A 19,184-nucleotide genomic window follows, 5' to 3' on the forward strand; every position below is an offset into this window, starting at 1 on the left:
TATCTGTTAAAAATGACATTAGAACCATTAACAAAATTATATACATACTCTGCCCTTCAAAAAAACACATGTGAAGCTAAAATAATAAAAATATCAACTTTACTGCTGATATTTTTCTAAAAGTGATTAAATAAATATTATTAAAACGATTCCTTAAGGCAAAAAAAAAAAAAATCTCCATATTACTATCTCTGTGACTGGTCACTATAACCACTTTCTTTCAGAAAGCTCTCTGGTTTCCCCCTTGGAAGTGTGATTATAGATGCTTTAAGTTCTACTCAGTTCTTTCACTTTCTTTCTCACTTTTCTTACATTCAGCACGTTCTCTGATGCTTTTTTTCTCTGCTCTAGAATAAAGGTATGAAAGAAGACACTTAAAACATGTTTTCAAGTGCTGTAAATACTCAACCAGATGATCAGAATGTTCAGTTCACCAATGAGGACGTGCAAAAAGGATATGCTCATCTTCTCTACAAACTTATCGTGTTCATCTTGCGTCTTAGGGAAATTCTGAATATCATTTTCTAGCCGCTGGATCTGCTGGTTCATGGAATCAAGGTTGCTCTTCAGAGTCTGGGCTGAAACTAAGAAAAAAAAAAGAACAATGAGTAAAAAGTTCCCAGATTCCAGAAAGGGTATCAGAAGGGGAAAAAAAACAATGTCAGTATAAATAGTCTTAAAGAGAATTATTCCATTAAGTAGACCCATATTTTCCTGAATTATTGCTCATAAAAATCCTACCCTTCATAAAAATTAAGTGAAAATATCTACTGTAATATACCAGATCATCATATTTAACGTTAAAATGTCACCATTTAATTCTACCATTAGTTCTAATTATTCAATTTCTATTTGAGTGTATGGTAAAAATTCTAATATTTCATTCTTTTAAATCTAATTCAAAGATTAAAAACTAGAGTTCAAAGAGATTTTACCTTATTAATGCATGTACTTGGTTAAATTATTATTAATATGTATTTCTGTTACAGGAATGATTTAAGGAATAGACACGGAAAAAAAATTATTATTTTTCTTACATTGAAATTAAACTGATTTCTAGAAGCCAGAGCTGTGAAACCCTGTGTTAATAAGCAAAGGTATGTCTGAATAATAAAAGCTCCTGATAATCAAACAGAAGGACTCAGAGTGCAGCACACAAAAAAAAAAAACCAAAGAGGCTACTCTAAAGAAACCCTGCTTACTATGTGACAAGCTGTTCTAATGTAAGCCATTAGTTCTGTGATTTGTAATAAACAACCACTAATTGAGACAGCATCTGAGAAATCATGGCAACACAGTGTTGAAGGTAAAGCAATACCACGCACAAAGAAATTCCAGAACAGAAGCAAAAGTGACAGAGTCTCTGCAGAGAAGCTCCTGGTGTAATTTAGTTACAATTAAATTGTAATACTAAAATTAATTGAATGCCTAATATTGAGTTTTGTGCCATAATCCATGAGGTTCACTTATTCTCAGTTTTATCATAAAGAGCAATTTGACAAATGCTTCCTCTTAATTAAAAGACACGTTTCAAAACCAAAGTCTGTCTTCCCTTGTTTCCTCCTGCACAGTTTACAAATCCATGCTTCCCAGCACAAGCAGACAATCCCAACAGCCCTTTCCCCAAGAGCACTGTAACACTTGCACCATTTCACCTCCTTCCTCTAAATCGAATGCTTCAAGTATCCTTTGCTTCAGAGAGAATTTATACTCCACAAACTACTCAATCTTTAGTGACAGCTCATATAATCAGGTCAATTCTTGCAAAGACAGTGTCACAAACAACTTTTGATGTGTGGCACCAGAGGTGAGAACATCCAGCACGTTCCCTGCTCCTCAGTAATGGCCCAGTCAACGCTTCGATCGACTGCAGGCACCTGCCCTCCAGAGCCAAAGCTGAAGGGCTGCATCCAGCTAACCCAGGCATTCTTAGTGCAGCCAAGATCAGCACATAACTTCATTTTTTAAGGGCTTTCTGCTTTTTACTATCTTTTTATGGCAAGTGATTTGTCCAGAAGTTCCACCAAGTGTTTTCTAAAGAACTGTTGATTTTTCTGCTTTCTTGTAGTTTAAAAAAAAAAAAAAAAAATTGTGCTGTGACTATGTGAGATTAAGCAGGAGGAGGAATTTGAGTCAAGATGGTTTGAAAAACAGTATATAGGAAATAAAAATCTGGCAAATAAGGAAGCTGTTCCCAGAACAAAATCAATTCTCTATTCTTTGCAAGTAACGACTCGCATCAGCCATAACATCGATTTCATGAGCACATTCAAATCCTTAAGGCACCAATACAGCTGCCTTTATCACAGCCATTATCTCAATTTTATTTTCAATTTTATCGGTTTTATACTGGGTACCAAAGGGACTATTAATCTTGTAATCTTGAAATTATAGTGAAACAGTTTTTAAGCTTAATTCAACCAGGGAGGGAGGGGTGCAACCTATACTGACCCCAGTATCCTTACAGTTATTAACTTCACATTCAAGAGTTAAACTGGAAATCAACCACTAAAACAGTCTGAATAATAAACATTAGCAAATATTTTAGGTTATGGTTGCATTAGTTTAATCATTTGATATTATGGTCAGAAAGGAGAACACATTTTTGCTTGAAATTAAGAACTTGAATTACTGTAATATTTCTATGAAGTTGGATGGGGACACAAACAACACTGAAGGAAATGCTAGAAGTGCAAAGTAAACGAGGAGAATGCAAATGGTCATTTTGTTCGTAAAAAGAAAAAAATGGTAAGAAAATAGGCAACATAACATGAAGTTTAACTGCTTTCAGCAATTTGAAAATAAAGTAAAAGTTATGTTTTGTCTGAAATTTAAAAGTGCAGTGAAATTCAGCACACAATGACAAATGAGAAGTCTTAACCTCTGTGATTAACATGGGTGGGAAAAGTTTTCAGTAACTCTGTTCTATAAAATTAAGTTCAGAAAACATTAGATTAGGTGCACACTGACTAGGAAAGTAGAAGGGAATTCTACCCAAGCAAGAGGGTTGCATCCTATAGCTGTGCTTCCCATAAGTAACTTCTATATTCACAATCAATTGCCAAAAAAGATGTAGAATATGCAATTTTGTTCACTTTTTTTTTTGCCTAGCCCAGGCAAATGTACAAGTTTCTGTTCAAACAATTTATGAAGTTGTTGTTCTGCAAGACAAACTTAACAAGATGACAGAACAGGAAACATATATATAGACTATAATAAAATATCTGCATTTCCTCCCATAAACCCTTTTATTAGAGATTTACTACTTCAGTAATGTGTAGAAGAGGTAACATGAATTCCTTTTACTTTCAGAGAAAATCATGTAAATTTCTTAAAACTCTTGCAAGGTTTTAATTTATGAAAGCATAAATTCTACTTGCAGCAAAAGCCATTCCTTTAAAATAATTTCAAAAAGTACATACTAAACAGCCTGTCCCACTGTAAGCTGGGTCTCACAAGAAAAAGGTTTGTTCAACTTCAATTTGCCCATCATTCCACATGAAAATTAGGCATCTTAGTAGAACTAGTCTAAAAAATCTACATGAAAGGTAGCATTTGGTCTTCAGTGGCACGCAAATACTGTGCAAGGACTATTACTGGGAAAGCCTCTCTCTAGCAGCCAATCCAATATTATTTCATTTAATGCTGCACCAGAAGAGAGCAACTAACTAAATCCAATACACAAATATCTGATTTCAAGGTAGGAACAATGAGGTGAACACAGAAGATGAGGAAAAAGAAGGAAAAAACCCAACCCAGCAGCAACAACCAGAAAAAAACCTGTCCATAACCCCCAGATACTCTGGGATAAGTACACCCAAAGAAAAGAAAGCAGCCTAGAGGATGCCTGGACGTTTATTTCCTTGTTTTAGAAGAAGAGATAAAATATTAGACACATTTTAAAAGTAAAAGAAACAAATAGCTGTGAACAACCCACCTCATCACCCTCACAATTTTGCAGGTAAATGAACACCCCCATCCACAGTGAAAAGGTCAGCATTTAAGAAATGGGAAAGTTTGAGAAGTCAAAAGACAGTCAAATTAGCTGACACAGGGAAGAGTGGAGAATGATGGTATAAGTGAGTTCAGAAAACGATTATTTGGATTCCTACACAACAGGTTCATAAACATATCAAAAGAAACAGGCAAGGATGTAACACTTAATATGTCTCTGAGAACATGTGCAGGAGGTAGGGGAAACAGCCTGGAGGAAATGTAGTGTTCTCCCCACACCACATGTCTAAAAAAAAACTACATAAACCCCAAATCTATATATGGTCCATCTTCAGAGCCAAAGGGAGTTAAAAAAGGCAGCAAGATTTCTCAGTCTGTACCAAACTCTGCCAAAGTGGCCCCTAGTTGAGCCCTGTGTAAAAGCTGACTTGCAGAGAGCACCTGCAGCTCTAAGGTGGAAAGAAATACAGCATCTTTAATGTGTGTACCTCAAACCACTGTGAAAAAAAGGATTTATGAGACAGAGAAAGAAATCCAATACCAGAAGTTACACATGTGTTTCAGCTTCACTCCTTGTCACACAGAATCACTATAACATACAGAACTAATAGGAATAAGGTGAAGATCAAGTGATGCGTATTAATATATTGTCCAGATTATTTTTCATGTCAGTGGAAGACTAATATAGGCACATAGATCTATCAATATTCTTTCTGCACAAGTACTGGATGAAACTCCGTTAATCATGCATCATTAAATCTGTGACTGATTAAAAGATTATTTTGTATATTATTATTTATTTATAACAGAAATCCACAGTCACTGAAGAGATGGCTCAATGTTATTTTGACAAGAAAGGTGATAATAATTTCCTTCACTTTATTATTTTCCCCATATTAATTCCTCCTCTACAAAAAAAACCAATTCTATCCACTTATTTTGGAGAAAGCAGTTGCACAGTCTGCACGCTAAGGAAGGCTTAGAGAGCGTCTGCTTTAGTCCTAGAAAAATGCTCCAAGCAGTTAATCTCCTGTTGATGTTGAACACTAGCTGGTCCCTGTAGTCAAGTTAAGCATTTTGTATTTACAATAATACAGCAACAGTACCAGAGGACAGACTAATCCTTTCTAAAATAAGATTGCATCAGACTAAGAGTCCTCCCCAAAAAAGAGCTGAAATGATACGTTTTGATTAGGTGCAGTATTTCTCTCATAAGAAATTTAGAGGGTCTCTGATCATGATGCAGAACTGGGATGGCCATGTCCATGGTTAGCAAAAACTCTAAAGTGAGAGCCAACAATATAAATTACTTCAGTAAGCAAAAGCAAGTCAGTACAAAGCAAATGAACTCGTGGATTTTTAAGTCTAGACAGTGTTTGTACCATAACTGCATTCTGAGCATACTAATGACTATTTATTTCTTACTGCCTGAGGGCAGATGGAAGTAGTCTTTCACAAAAGACTGAGAAGCAGTTTGAGGGGAAATGGGTGAGCAAGTACATAATCTTCAGGAATTACAATCATTGATTACTCAATTCATACTAAGTAAGTTTCTATTTATTAAGACAATAAATGTTCTGTTGGAGTTGGGTGAGCAGTGCTGCTGCAGCCTAATTGAGGACTGGAAGCAGCTCAGTGTATGTGCACCTCAGAGCATGCCTCTATATTATATGTGTGTGCAGATATATGTACATGTACTGGAATAAATACATCTCACAGGTATACATTTATATACGTACTTTTGAGTGATACAGGTGGCCCGTGGTAACTCTGACATGTATGTGTAAGTACATACATTTGTGTGTGTATACACACACACACACACACATCTGTGATAGATACTGTGATATACCTGTATCATGCAAAACAACTCATATTTGAAGCTTCATGGTTGAACAGCTTCCAGATTCAAAAGCAGTACAGCTTAGCATGTTATTTCTCAAGTAATTAGAATGGAAAAAAATAAATTGGAGATAGCACAAGCATTATTTCCTATATCAGAAAAAAAGTTTTTGCTACATGCTAGTGTGACAGACTTAAACAAATTTCAACAGTATTGAATTCTATATTGAAATGCTTTCACCAGGAAAGACACTGAACTTAATAATTAGAACTTCTAAAGAAGAAACTAGAGGAACAGACAAGACAGGTGAGATCAAACCAAACTTATTACTAATAACAAGCAAACACTCCTATTTTGAGCTAAACATCTGTTTGTAAACAAAACTTAGGGCAGAAGTAAAGAAGTATTGAAAAGCACATAATTAGGCCAACAGTGTCTAAATTTCAAAGCAGAAAACCAACTATAGTAAAAGAAATTATTGTTAAGTTCATAAGCTGAAATGTTACAAATGCTTTTGGGGTGGAGGTTTAAACAACTCAGGGTCAAAGGGAAAAAACAAAGAGTAGCTTAACTAGCATGGGCACCTGGCCATCTTTCTCTTTCAAAAAATGGGAAAGCTTTCTGACACCAGGTACCTCTGATTAACAATCAAAACATCATGCATAATAGGCTATTTTACCTTGTGCATCTTAAACAGAATTTTCCCTGCACCTTTTAAAGTTTAGGAATAAGAGCAGATCTGCCCAAATGACAACGTTTTGTTTATATATTATGACCATGTCCTGTAATGTAACTTGAAGAAGCTTCAAAATAGGATTTTTAACAGATAGATTTCCCACACAGATGTGCACCTGCACTTCATTTGCATGTTAAGATTTCCTTCCCCAGCAGTCTCTCTGCATTTTAGTTGCCTTCTCACAGCACTGCTATGGAGCAGTAAAGGAAGGCAAGACACCACCATGCTTCACTTTTTTAGACTGCAACAGTAACTTCATTACCTTAGTTAAACAAAGATAAAGCAATTGTACACTGATTTCATTGTCCTGTCCATTTGCAAGTAGAGGTGAACCACAATTTTAATGTAAAAGCACTTTGTAACAAGTCCAGCCCCAAGTAACTCTTGGTTTAAAGTTTAATGAGAGATTCAGTCTAGGGCATTAATTATCTCTCAGTCCAAGATAATGTTTAACGAGCCATGTATGTGCAGCAGCTCTACATTGCAATATTCTTCTCCATCTTTATAGAGGAGAGAAAGATACGTATCAATCCCTACCCAAAACAAAATCTCAACTGCAATCAAAACCTAAAATCATCACAGTTTGTAATGATCACAAACACACATTACAAATGTTTACAAAAGACATACAAATGACATTTTTGTATGTCTTATCACAGAAAACAATACATATATCTGATACAATTCAAGAAAAGGATGGCACAGAGATTTTAAACACACATCTGGTGAAGAACTGCACCACACAAGCTAAAATGTTAAAACCCACATTTCGGGTATAAATGATCAACAGATTTTCAGCTTCCCAGAACAACGATACCAGCCATCTAAAGTGAGGAAATTTAATTTAAATATTACACACACTGAAGTGCAAATGCCATTAAAAAGTTTGCCTTGGCAAGCGAGACAGTGGGAAGATCTAAAAAAAAAACCAACAAACCAAACCCAAACCAACAACCAAAACCATTGCTTGTTAGGTCAAAAACCAGAAATGTCATAAGCAACATGTCTTCTCTCCTCTGCATCTGGGAAATCACAAACAGTGTTCATGATCCCGAAACACTCAATATATCCATAGAGCAAAAAGAAATTTCTGTGGGAAACTTATTTTAATATCAATGTAGGCACAGAACTGGGCTCTGGTTTAGAGAATCAATCCGCTTGTCTCAGCTCCAGCAATTGTGTGCCCGTGTATATTTTTTAAGAACAAAAAAGGAATTTTGATGAACTACTAGGGCTAAGAATCACCTATAAATGACAGGCAGCACACTAGGAGTGTCCAATGCATTGCCAGCATCATTATCAGAATAAGGCAGTTGTAAAACTTCCTTTCCAAAGCACAGCACAGAACAAAGCCATTGACCTACTGAGTGATCCATTAGAATATCAAATCCCCCTCTTGCTTTGGATAGGTCATATTACCCAATTCATTATTGACTCAAAATAGTTTTATTTAAAGTCAAATTTATTGCCATCAAAAGATCAGTTTTCTAAAAAGAAAAAATATCTGAACCTGTAAGATTCCTTCTGTTTGAATCCTGACAACTGTTATACTCATTTTTGTGTCCTGCATAAATACTGTGTGTGCCAACCCCCTGCTTTCCCTTGTGAACAGCAGCCTTTCCCCCAACTTCCCACTTTTACCTCACTGAGTAAATTGTAAAAAATAGCATGTTGTAGAATATAAGTTTTTCAGTTGAACTGACTTTTCATATTACACATAAAAATCTTTTAGAAAACAGATGTCCCAATTCTAGAAAAAGAATCAGAAGCATTAGATCTGTTGGGTGAGAATAGCACTGCATTCAGCAGCATTCTCCTCGCAATGTGGATATTACCTTCAGAGCATCAAGAAACTCTCTGTACTTTGATGTGAATTTAATTACAAATGTCTTTCAAGATCTTAAAAGTTAATTTTGAAAACAGAGCTTATAATCAGTATCTATTAATTGAGCATAAACTCCTGGCAATGGTATAAAGGAAATTGCAAGTGAGGCAAAGGGAACAAGTAAACAGAAAGCAAGGAATACAAAAAGGGGCAAAGCTGTTGTCACACAACCTGCTGTTGTTACTAAAATCTCAAAGAAGGAGTTGAGCAACTTCATCCAACAGATTTCCCTTTACATTCTCAATTTGTGTCAGGAGCTTGGCCTTTCACATTACCTGAACTGAACCACTTGCAGAGGTGCAACAGCTTTCCCCACAGCAATGGAAGTGCAAACTGAACAACAGATAAGGGGGAAAAGAAAGAAGAAAGTGGTATTTTATAGCTTTCACCTCTCTCTAGTGGCTTGTATTAAGACATTCTCAATGGACTGCAGAACTTAAGAAGACATTTAAAGCTATCTTCAATTTTGAATTGGTTTAACTACAGCCAGAAATTCTTAAATGCTTTCATTTCTTTAATAAGCAACAGCCCACGAGAGTCATTTGGACTATTCTTTCATTTTGCCCTTGATATTTACACTTCAGGGAGAGAAGCAGAGCCTTAAAATGCAAGCTATACAAAAAGTTGCTTAATGAAGAATCCAACTTGTAGCTTCAAAATGTAGCTTCAGAATTCAGAACTACCAGGACTCTGCACACCATTTATTACACTTTAGATGACAGCAACTAAAAAAATCCTCAAAACCTTCACAGACTGGGAAAACTCACTAAGCAATTCTGCAGCGTGTAAGCCAATTCAGAATCCCACTGAGTCTCCAACAAGTTATCTTTCCAAAATTGCTCCTTGGAACTACAACACAAGAACTCTCAGTGAAGTTTCTGCTTCCCTGTCTCTCTTCCCCAACACCTGTCAGTGAAGGAGAACACGTCTGTCGGGAAAGTTTTAATGAGCTGATGCACAACTACCACCAATATGGTGATGCTCTATGCAAACACAGGAGTGTAACAAGAGGAAAGAGTCTTCAAGTATTTGATCCACCTGACTGTGTGGTTACTACAGTCAGAAAAACAGACAGAGAGTTCCTGACAGTCCAGAGTTGCAGTTTATGTGAATGAAAAGAGTGACAGAAGTCTCTGTACAGTGCAGGACTGACTTATGATTATGCTGTAAAATGCCAACTTCAGATTATTAGGGGGAGAAAAATCACAGATGCAGCATTAACTTTCTCATGCCAGAAGGCATTGTCTGTTTTATACCCACTAATGTGCCAGATTGGGCAAAATCTGTTTCAGCAATTTAAACTGTGCAAGGTGGAAAATGCTGCAGACCTCTTTGTTAAAACACTGTTTCTTCTACTGCAACAAGCTATAAAACTTTTGTCAGACAAAAAAAAAATAGCTACTACTTGTATATTTTAAATTGCTACACCTCAAACTGACAATGGCACAGAAAGATTTAAAATACTGCCCTCATTCTATTCTAAACTTGTGCCATTAAATCACAGTGAACTACCTGTATAAAATTTTAAAATTAATATTTTATTACATTATTTGTAATAATATATTCAGTACATACATATTTGCATTCCACAGTGCTTCTGACTGCTAATGTCCTTTCTAGAGAGATGCCTCAACCATCAGAACCATATGCTTGCAAATTAAAGAAATAAATTTCAGTGTCAACATGAGTGAGAAATCTGTGCTCCTGTTATCAGTACTTTTTAGTCCACTACACAGACCTAATTCATCCCCCCAAGGCATCTTTCACATGATTTTACTCAGAATGGCCTCTGTTGCTGCTAACGGCACTTAAAAAGAATTAAGAAGTGGAACGCTTACAGAATTTGGTATGTTAAGTGCTGAAAAAAAGCCCTCATTATTTCTGAGAGAGACTATTATGTATTATATTATATATGTTATATATTATTATTAATAATATATTATATATCATATTATATATATACCACATTCACAATTAAGCCCAACTTGACATGACTCCACACAGCCCAGTAATTCCCATTCTTGGCAACAAAGGTAAAAAGGACATCAAGAACTATTAAATTTTGGAGGAGCTGGATATGATGTTCAATCAATGAGGACATAGTTATGTTTTATTTTTATGTTTTATTATTTACAGGCACCATGTTTAAACCATGAACTGTGATTTAAAACTGTAGCTCTTAAAATCTGAATTTGTTATTATAAAATAAATGGCTAATTTATTTTAATCACCTTCAAACCCTTTGGAGTGTCAAGCCCCTCAGAAACCATAAAAATGAAATAGGTAACACAAAATTAAGTCAAAATGTTTCTTTTCTAAGGAATTGCAAACTATACTTTTAACAACATGACTTAGTCTAGAATTCTAGACATGTTATCTGACTTGTAAGGTACCTCCTAGTTTTGTTTGGAAATTTTGTTTTACTGAATCCCAAAAAGGGATGGGAATTTGTCAGGTATTTAATAAAAATCACAGATTATAAACTGGTAAGAGCAAAGACCATGAAAAGCAGCAACTGGAATAACAAGTGAAGAAGGTAGAGACATGAAAAAAAGGCTTTGCATAGTCTCAAAGGGAACAAGAAGAAAGCACTGAAGACTGGGGGAAGAGCACTGCCATCAAAGACTGCAGTTCCTCACAATGTTGTGATTTTTTATTGGTTTTCCTTTCACAGTCAGCTACAAGTAAGATAAAATGCTTTTCCAATGATCTCGATAGTTAATCAGTTTGACCTTTGCTTATACCTTCCACAATAAAACTGTTTCCTAATTTATTTTTCCTTTTCATAAACCTCTAGGCTGATCTTCCATCTTTAAAAAGATAAAATATTTTATCATACCTAATATCAGATTATTGAAGATTTTAGTACATGCATGGGCAGTTCATCTAATCCCATTGACCTTTTCATATTAAAATCCAGTTTTATGCTTTATCTGTTCTTTGTTAAAAAAAAAAAATAAATCATCTGTTGCTCAGATGCTGGTTCTTTATTCTTACATGAAATTAAAGCCAAAGAGGACTTACTTTTTATTTAAGTGGAATTGAGAATACGCATCCAAGATTTAAAAGAAGTTGAATGCGTTAAGTTTTGTATTTGGAATGTTAGGTACTGTTCAAACCACGAAGCTGCTTACTGACTAAAAAGTAAAAGCATACCTCTCAAGTTATCAGACTGCCACCTGCTTAGCTCATATTTCTTTATTTAAAATTCATGCAGAGCTAATATTTGCTGGTAGATTTCCTTCTATTTTACATATAACTAACTGATGCCAGTGCCCTCACATCCAGCCAGTTTATTCCAAAAGAGGCTTCCCACAGGAAAAATAAACCTAACTGTCCATCCCCGAAACCACTGGTTTATAAAACACCAAACAATAAATAGGAAGTGAAAATCTCTTCCACGCAAAGCACGTGAACTTCCAACACAGAAAAAACACCACATGTGAGAGAGCAGATGAACATTACAATTAACAAACCCCAAGAAGTACCATGGGGAACAGTTGAAGCGAGATGCACAAATCACATTTATTCTGCCAAAAATCTGCTTTGCTACAGAAAGCAAAGAAGGGCTGAAAGGGAAGTTTTGGTCATTAAAATTGAACAGTAATTTATGCTCTGTTAGAAGTCAGTGCTGTTTATAGGAAATGTAATGAGTTTTTATCTTAGGGAATGAAACAAATCTAACTGCAATAAAATCTTTTTCATATGTATTCTAAGCATCAGGATTATTAGCAAATTTGCTCCCATTAATATGCTTTCTCTGTTTAGGATGCTACAGCTTAACCTAACTTTACTGACTCTTCTGGTTTAATTCCTGAAGTCAACTTACAGAACATCAGAGGCTTTGAATCAAACTATAAAAATCTCAAAGCTGCAAGGGCAAGTGTCAGCCACAGAAGAAAATTCATGAAAGATCATCAAAAGCGGCTGGTAAACCATAAGACTTTATAAAGAAAGGGAGAAAAAGATTAAACTTTAAAAAGTCACCTCCAGAGAAGAACTATCAAGTACTAGAAAATATTTTTGGAATTTAGATAAGATGCCTAACTGCTACTTGCATAAATACAACTAATGAATATGTAACTCCACCATAGAACAATAGATTATTCTGAGTTGGAAGTGACCCACAAGGATTATTGAGTCCAACTCCTATCTCTGCACAGAACAACCCCAAGAACCACACCATGTGTCTGAGAGTGTTCTCCAAATGCTTCTTGGACTATGTCAGGCTTGGTGCTGTGACCACTGCCCTGGGGAGGGAGCCTGTTAAGTGCCCAACCACCCTCTGGGGGAAGAACTTTTGCCTAATATCCAACCAAAACCCCCCTGACAGCTTCATGCCTTCAAGGCCAGGTCCAACACTGTCCCCACAACAGTGCTCAGGCAGAAGCAGCCAGCTGGGTGCTGTTTAAACATGCACCTTTACTCATATACATGGTACATTCAGGGCTGTGATGTACAAGTTCTCTGTTCAGTCTCTATCCTGCATTAAAACACAAAAGCATCCTCAACCCTGTACAGGAAGATCAGTTCCATTTTGTCCATGCCAATGAAGAATTCAGCAGCAAAGAAAAAAGCGAGGCATGGAGACATTTAATCAATAGGAATAAAATTTGGTTTATATGCAGGAAAAAAACCAACCTGGAAAAGGACACAAAAAGTCTGAGAAACAGTAAAAAAACGGTATGATAAAGACACTCACTCAAAACTGTGAAGAAGCCTGAGATGAAACAACAGCAAAGTTTGGTTGATTGATGAACTATTCCCCAAGTCCTTGGGGAAACAAGAGTTCTGCTCTTAGTAAGCAGAAGTTTGAGGTAGAAGAACACAAACTGAAAGCAAATGATGGGCTAACTAGAAGAGTGTCTATCTAACAGCTAATCACTGCACTGAAGAGAGACACTGACTGATAACACTGAAAAAAAGACAAAAATTTGCAAACCTGGATAGAGCTAGTGGAAATGTGTATCCAACTTCTTCTCTCTTTTCCTTCATATTCTTGTGCTCCCCCAAGTATTTATCTTCTGATGAATCATTAATGCCCAGTCAAAATAGAAGTTTGTGTTACCTTCATCAAGCACTATTACCTACCTTCACCTTTGACAACTCAGCAACAAGTGTGCAAGGTAGTACAGTCTACTCCACATGAAAAATCTCCAAAAAATGAATTGAGCTTTCTATCACATTCACCAGCCTATGCTACTGACTGACCAAAAATAGTCAGTATTAAATACTGACTGTGTAGTACAATTAAACTACATGAATTTCATATAAAGCCTGGGATTCTGACAAAGCATATTTGTTATTCTCTATCAAGTGTTAAAACAAGAACCATGCTCTGTGTGAATGCACATGCACACACATGGTGTTCATTCTCAAGTAACGAGACTTCAAAGGCTTAAGAGTAAACTAAACATCATGATTATACTGCTGACAAAACTTCTGACGTGATTTTTCTAAGTACCCCACTGAAATGCACTCTATTATTTTCACAACCTACTTCAGAAGAAGAGTTGTTTTATTACTGGTTTTTTCCCTCTTCACTACTTCTCAGGTCAATAAAAAGCAGAAAGGCACAATGCACATGGATTATCGATGCTTACAGGTTACATAATCCAACAATCTCAAATGAAATGTTGGAAGCATTTAATGTCAAAGCAAACAGCTATTACCTTTAGGTGCTTTATCTATTTGCTTACCTTTACTTGCACTCTCAACATGCTGCAATTCATCCGGAAATTTTAAGATGTCCCTGTAATTCTCCTCACAGATTTCTGCCAGAAAATGCAACAGGGTTGTTTTCTGATCTGATGATTTAGTATCTCGAATCTAAGAAGTAAACACAGGAGAAAGGAAAGAGAAAAAAATATAGATTTTTTTTTTTAATAAAATGTTTAAATAAAGTGAATACTGAAGATGTAACTTATTAGCAAAACTAATGAGTTACCTACACTGGTCGCCTGTAAATTAAACAAATTATTTCAAAAAGAAATTTCTTGAAATCTTCATAATTTAAGGCTATAAAAGGAATCTACCCTATGGAGTACTTTTTAAAAGAATAATTAATTTTGATGAGAACAAAACCTGAAGATAGTCCATAAAGTTCAGAGATTTTAGCATTGCCAGTTCAGAATGCTCCCTTTGATAAAAAATAGCTGTGAACAAAGATTAAAGAGAACAGAATTTAGTTCATTCCTTCAGTGCCGCAACTGCCAAATCTCTAAAGGAATCCTTCTGAAATGCTGCATAGCTGGACATCATGCTAATAGTCAGAATTTGCACTTTGACTAGTCAAGTTAAAGTAATTCCTTGTTGTAAATCCACAATTCCTTCTTGAAGCAAAATCTAAAACATGCTGCTTTAGCCTAAAGATTTTGAGACAAATTCTATACAGACACATGAATTAAAAGCACCCCGCCTTACTGAAATATAGAATGACAATAAAAAAGCAAAGATAATCCCGACTGCAGGTAAAAGGAACTTAATACATCCAGGTTTATTTATGAAAAGCTGCAGGAAAACTGTGTACAAGGCGAAGTAACAGGTAACTGCATATTTTCACTGTCCCCTCAACTGCAGAGACACTTCTTAGTGGTCCAAAATAAAACATTATTCTTGCAAGTGATAGGCTAATGGAGAACAGAGAGTCTTGAGAGTATTAACTGCTGGAATCAGTTTCTTATCCATAAAAAAATATGTCTTAAACAATTGTTAAAATATAGGGCCAGTGGCAAGTTTCCAAGTAAACATATGGCTAAATCCCATGGCAGAGCGCAGGTGTCTACACAGTGGAACATCATGAACTTCAGAGAATGAGAAAACAAATTTAAAATCAAATTTCTTAGTTTGCCCATTTTTATGCAGATATAAAGAATGAATGTATGAGTTGATTGAAGATTTAGTGGAAGTCGAGACTTCCTCTTATTCACAACGGCAATGGAGTAGGTGTATGTAAGAGTTTGAGATGAGTTTATTTCACTTGACATGAAGAATTAAGTAATACAAGTGTATCTGTAAAGAGTTGTTTTAACCGCATTTCACTAACTCATCTAGTGCAGTTCTCATACAGAAGTAAGCTACAACATACACAACAAATGAAATAAAGGATTTATTTAAGAAGAATACACAAATGCGTGTGTAAAATCTCCTATTTGTTTTCTCATTCTCTAAATCACTTGAAGTTCTAATTCTATAATCCTCATGACAGGCTTGCCATCGATGTTCAATTTAATAGAGGCCTTTCAGCTTTAAGGATTACCCTGTTAAGAATAAATGAGTGCAGTGGAAAAACAGGCTTTTAAAAATATAAGGTATTTAGGCAATTAAGAAAGCAATTTAATTCATACCAATTCAGCGATTAGAGAGTAAACAATGCTCAGTAATGGTATGCAGTTAAAGGGCTTTAATGTGTTACATACACAGAAGTTCTTCTGACTTGGAAAAAAAAAATCATAGATTTAGTGGCTAAACATCTGCATGGAAAAAAAAATTGCATTTCAATTTGTCTGTGAACAACAGTAGTGGGATTTGCAGCCTTTGATCTCTCTGACATCATCAAGTGGATAAAGCACTTTTTTTCTAAATGGACAAAATTATTTTGCTTTCAAATTGCAACAGAAACATGTTTTGTCACCAACAGCAACATTGTATCAACAAGAGTCAGTATTAGCACCCGCTGTGTTGTTTAAACCTGGAGTAAACATTCACTCAGATCTTAAACACCTCTGTCAAATTCACTTCTTTGGTCTAATCATAAACACATCTCTGCTAGTTCATCCTTATTTTCACCACAATGGATACAGATAGTTCTGTTTGATCTTGAGAATCAAATATATAATTTAAAAAGCAAATTCTAAGCCCACCAGTATAATGACAAAGGAAGAGAGGTGGGGCTTGAGTGTAGTTTAGCATATACTATTTAAATATTAAAAATAGAAATTAAAGGTAGGAACTGGTATGTTAACAACAGCAAGGTTGTGTCTTTACAGTCTCTGTATTCACGCACTATACTTGTATTCAGTATATACTTGTATTCAATAACACACATTATTTTATTTCTTTTCATATAAATGCAATAGTTTTTATATTCAACTTCTTTACTTACAGCAATTTTGCTTAATAAACATAATATTTCTTGACTTGTAAGCACTTAATGATTAAGCCTAATTTCTGCTGTTCTAGACATCATCCAAGTGGACAAAAGAAAAAAAAAAAAACAGCCTATTAAGTTCTGCTTACAAGACCAGGAGGTGGACTTTGATGATACTCATGGGTCCCTTCCAACTTAGGATACTCTATAATGCTATAATTCAGGGTAAATTTTTAACACTGTCGTGTTAAAATTTAAAAATAGAGGTTTTGAATCTATGGTCTTTCTTTACCTGAGAGACAGAATTTGGGAATAACACATTTCGTTTAAAAATAAATAAAATAAATTGTTATATCAGTGGCAGCTACAGAAAGCAGCTCCAGTGAACGTTGAAGCATCACTTGGAGGGTCAATACTCGCAGATTCATTGTTTGGGAAAGGATTAAAGACTAATGTACACAGAGGGTAATACTCGGTGCTCCCGTTCAAACCAAGTAATACACAGAGCACGATGTCCTGTAACCCAGAAAAAAACATCAGCCTAACAAAAACCTCCCTTGACATATAGTCCCTAAGTAAAGCATTCAAACCATGCCAATCATACCATAACCCACTTTCAGAATGGGTTTGGTCTTTTTACAGATGCTTCTGGATGCAGCTTTCAGGTGTGAGGGTTGAACGTGACAGCCAATGTGAGGAAAAATTTATGTATGAGCCATCACTAGAGTGACACTTTATTATAGCTATAAAAAAGCTTTCCATTGATTTTTTATGAGATTATATACCTTTTCATAACCCAGAAATCTTTCCCACCTTAAGAGAACAAGGGCTGGTACACAATAAATGTACACTCATCAGTAATACTCAGACCAGATAAACAGTTTGTCTTGTACTATTTGCACTATGAACAAAAAGTAACATGATATTACTTATCACATAAAATAGACACTGATGCACCTAGAATGCTACAAGAGCTTTATTAAAACTGAAGGAGGTTTGCTGTTAGTCTTCACATTAAGTCACCACCACAGGAACAGAAGGTGTACCTGCACATGCCTAAAGCAAACCTCTTTTCTTCCTGTTCCATTTCCATGAGGGTTCTCCTGCTGCAGCTGGGGTTCAGGAGAGCAGCTGGTTCCTTCTTACAAATTAAACAAACACAGCAACAGGTTGAAAGATATGCCTTGAGTGAATTACTACAGCAGCCTCCTTCAACTTCAGCACTTTTTCTGCCGTATTTGTATTTTTAGAGGGCACTTCATACTTAGGCAATCAAGATGCCCTGGTGCATACATGGGAATAGCTCCTCTCGCTTGCCAGTCTCGATGCAGCACCTGAATTCTGATGCTGATATCTTATTTGAACAAAATTAAGTTCTCTGCTTTCTGCCAAAGGTTGTTTACAAATCATTTCTATCTTCAATAACATAATACACTGCAATATAACATCCAGAAAGATAATCTGTTTTTAAGGATTTGCAATTACTATACAGGCATTAGCTTTTTAGCTCAGACCAGATAGGTTGGAATTTGTGCTTTCTTTTATTTTCTTTATCATGTTTTAATAAAAGTTGCTGCACAAGAACGCATTTCTGTGTATGAAATAACCAGCTCTGTTGTAAAAACATTTATTTTCCAAAACCAAACATTGGACCCAGATCAATAGTTGCCTTTTTTCCTTTTTTTTTTTTTCCAGATAATATAATGTAAGTACCACATCTACTAAATGGACAATTAATTTAAGATTGTTCGAGAAACAAAAACAAAAACAAAAAAAATCAATAAAAAAATCAGATTTTATTGAAAAGTGAATTCATCACTTTAGGATTCTGCATCTTAAGTGTGTGTATTCTGCACATAGAAATGTGTACACAGACATATCCTACCTTGCTGACAGCTGGCTCAAAAAAAATAAAAATTAAAAAGTTCCCTTATCATGGGCAGAAAGTCCACTGAATAATAGTATAAACCACTAGCCTAAAAAAAAGGAGGTATTATAACAAAATACAGAATAAAGACTCCCAAATTCCTCTGGATAAGCTTGAATGATGAAATTCCCCAGGAGCAGAAATGAAGACACCTTGAAATTACTCAAGGAAAACCTCTAACATAGTAGCAGTGCCTTCTCAAATTGACACCACACATCAAAAAAAAAAATAATTAAAAAATGAGGAAAAACCTTCCCATGTTCACACAGCCTTCAAAATTCAGTAGCACCCAGATGCCCCAGGAAGCACACACATTTAAGGCACAGGACACTGCCAAACAGCCCTTGCTCCTGCTGTTAGGTGTCACTTATTTCTATTACTGTCTTCTTCAGCCAAGAAATATAAATTAGAAATTTAATTTCACAGCAAGATTTCACTAAACAGGATGACACACTCCCCCTGCCATACTCACACATACACAAGTTTTCATTTCCTCGGTGAAGACCAATTATTGACCAACAATAAAACTTTGAGACTGTTTGAATAATGTAATAAAGCTGGTAGGTGGCTGTAGGCAGATACTAAAGCTGGTGCTTGTAAAAGATATGCCCAGTTGATATATTTTATACTGTTCACAACAGTTAAAACCCATAGTCTTAGTTCATAAACAAAGCCAATAAAGTCATCCTACTATTTTGGGTGGAAAATGGGAGGGTGGAATTTGAAAGCTACTAAACAAAGGAACCAATT

General features: G+C 35.5%; 1 protein-coding gene across 1 annotated transcript in view; it reads right to left on the reverse strand.

Moving 5' to 3' along the window:
- The window catches only part of DIAPH2 (diaphanous related formin 2), a 122,499-nt gene that overhangs the window by 43,163 nt on the left and 60,152 nt on the right, over nt 1-19,184 (reverse strand). Inside the window, exons 21-22 of the mRNA XM_018070707.2 lie at nt 14,118-14,247; nt 460-584 (exon numbers count right to left, since the gene is read on the reverse strand). Of these exons, the coding sequence (XP_017926196.1) occupies nt 460-584; nt 14,118-14,247 (255 nt within the window). The remainder of the gene's footprint in view (nt 1-459; nt 585-14,117; nt 14,248-19,184) is intronic.

The sequence above is a fragment of the Manacus vitellinus genome, unplaced genomic scaffold, assembly GCF_001715985.3.
Source record: "Manacus vitellinus isolate BGI_N305 unplaced genomic scaffold, ASM171598v3 scaffold_19_pilon, whole genome shotgun sequence".
Taxonomy (NCBI): domain Eukaryota; kingdom Metazoa; phylum Chordata; class Aves; order Passeriformes; family Pipridae; genus Manacus; species Manacus vitellinus.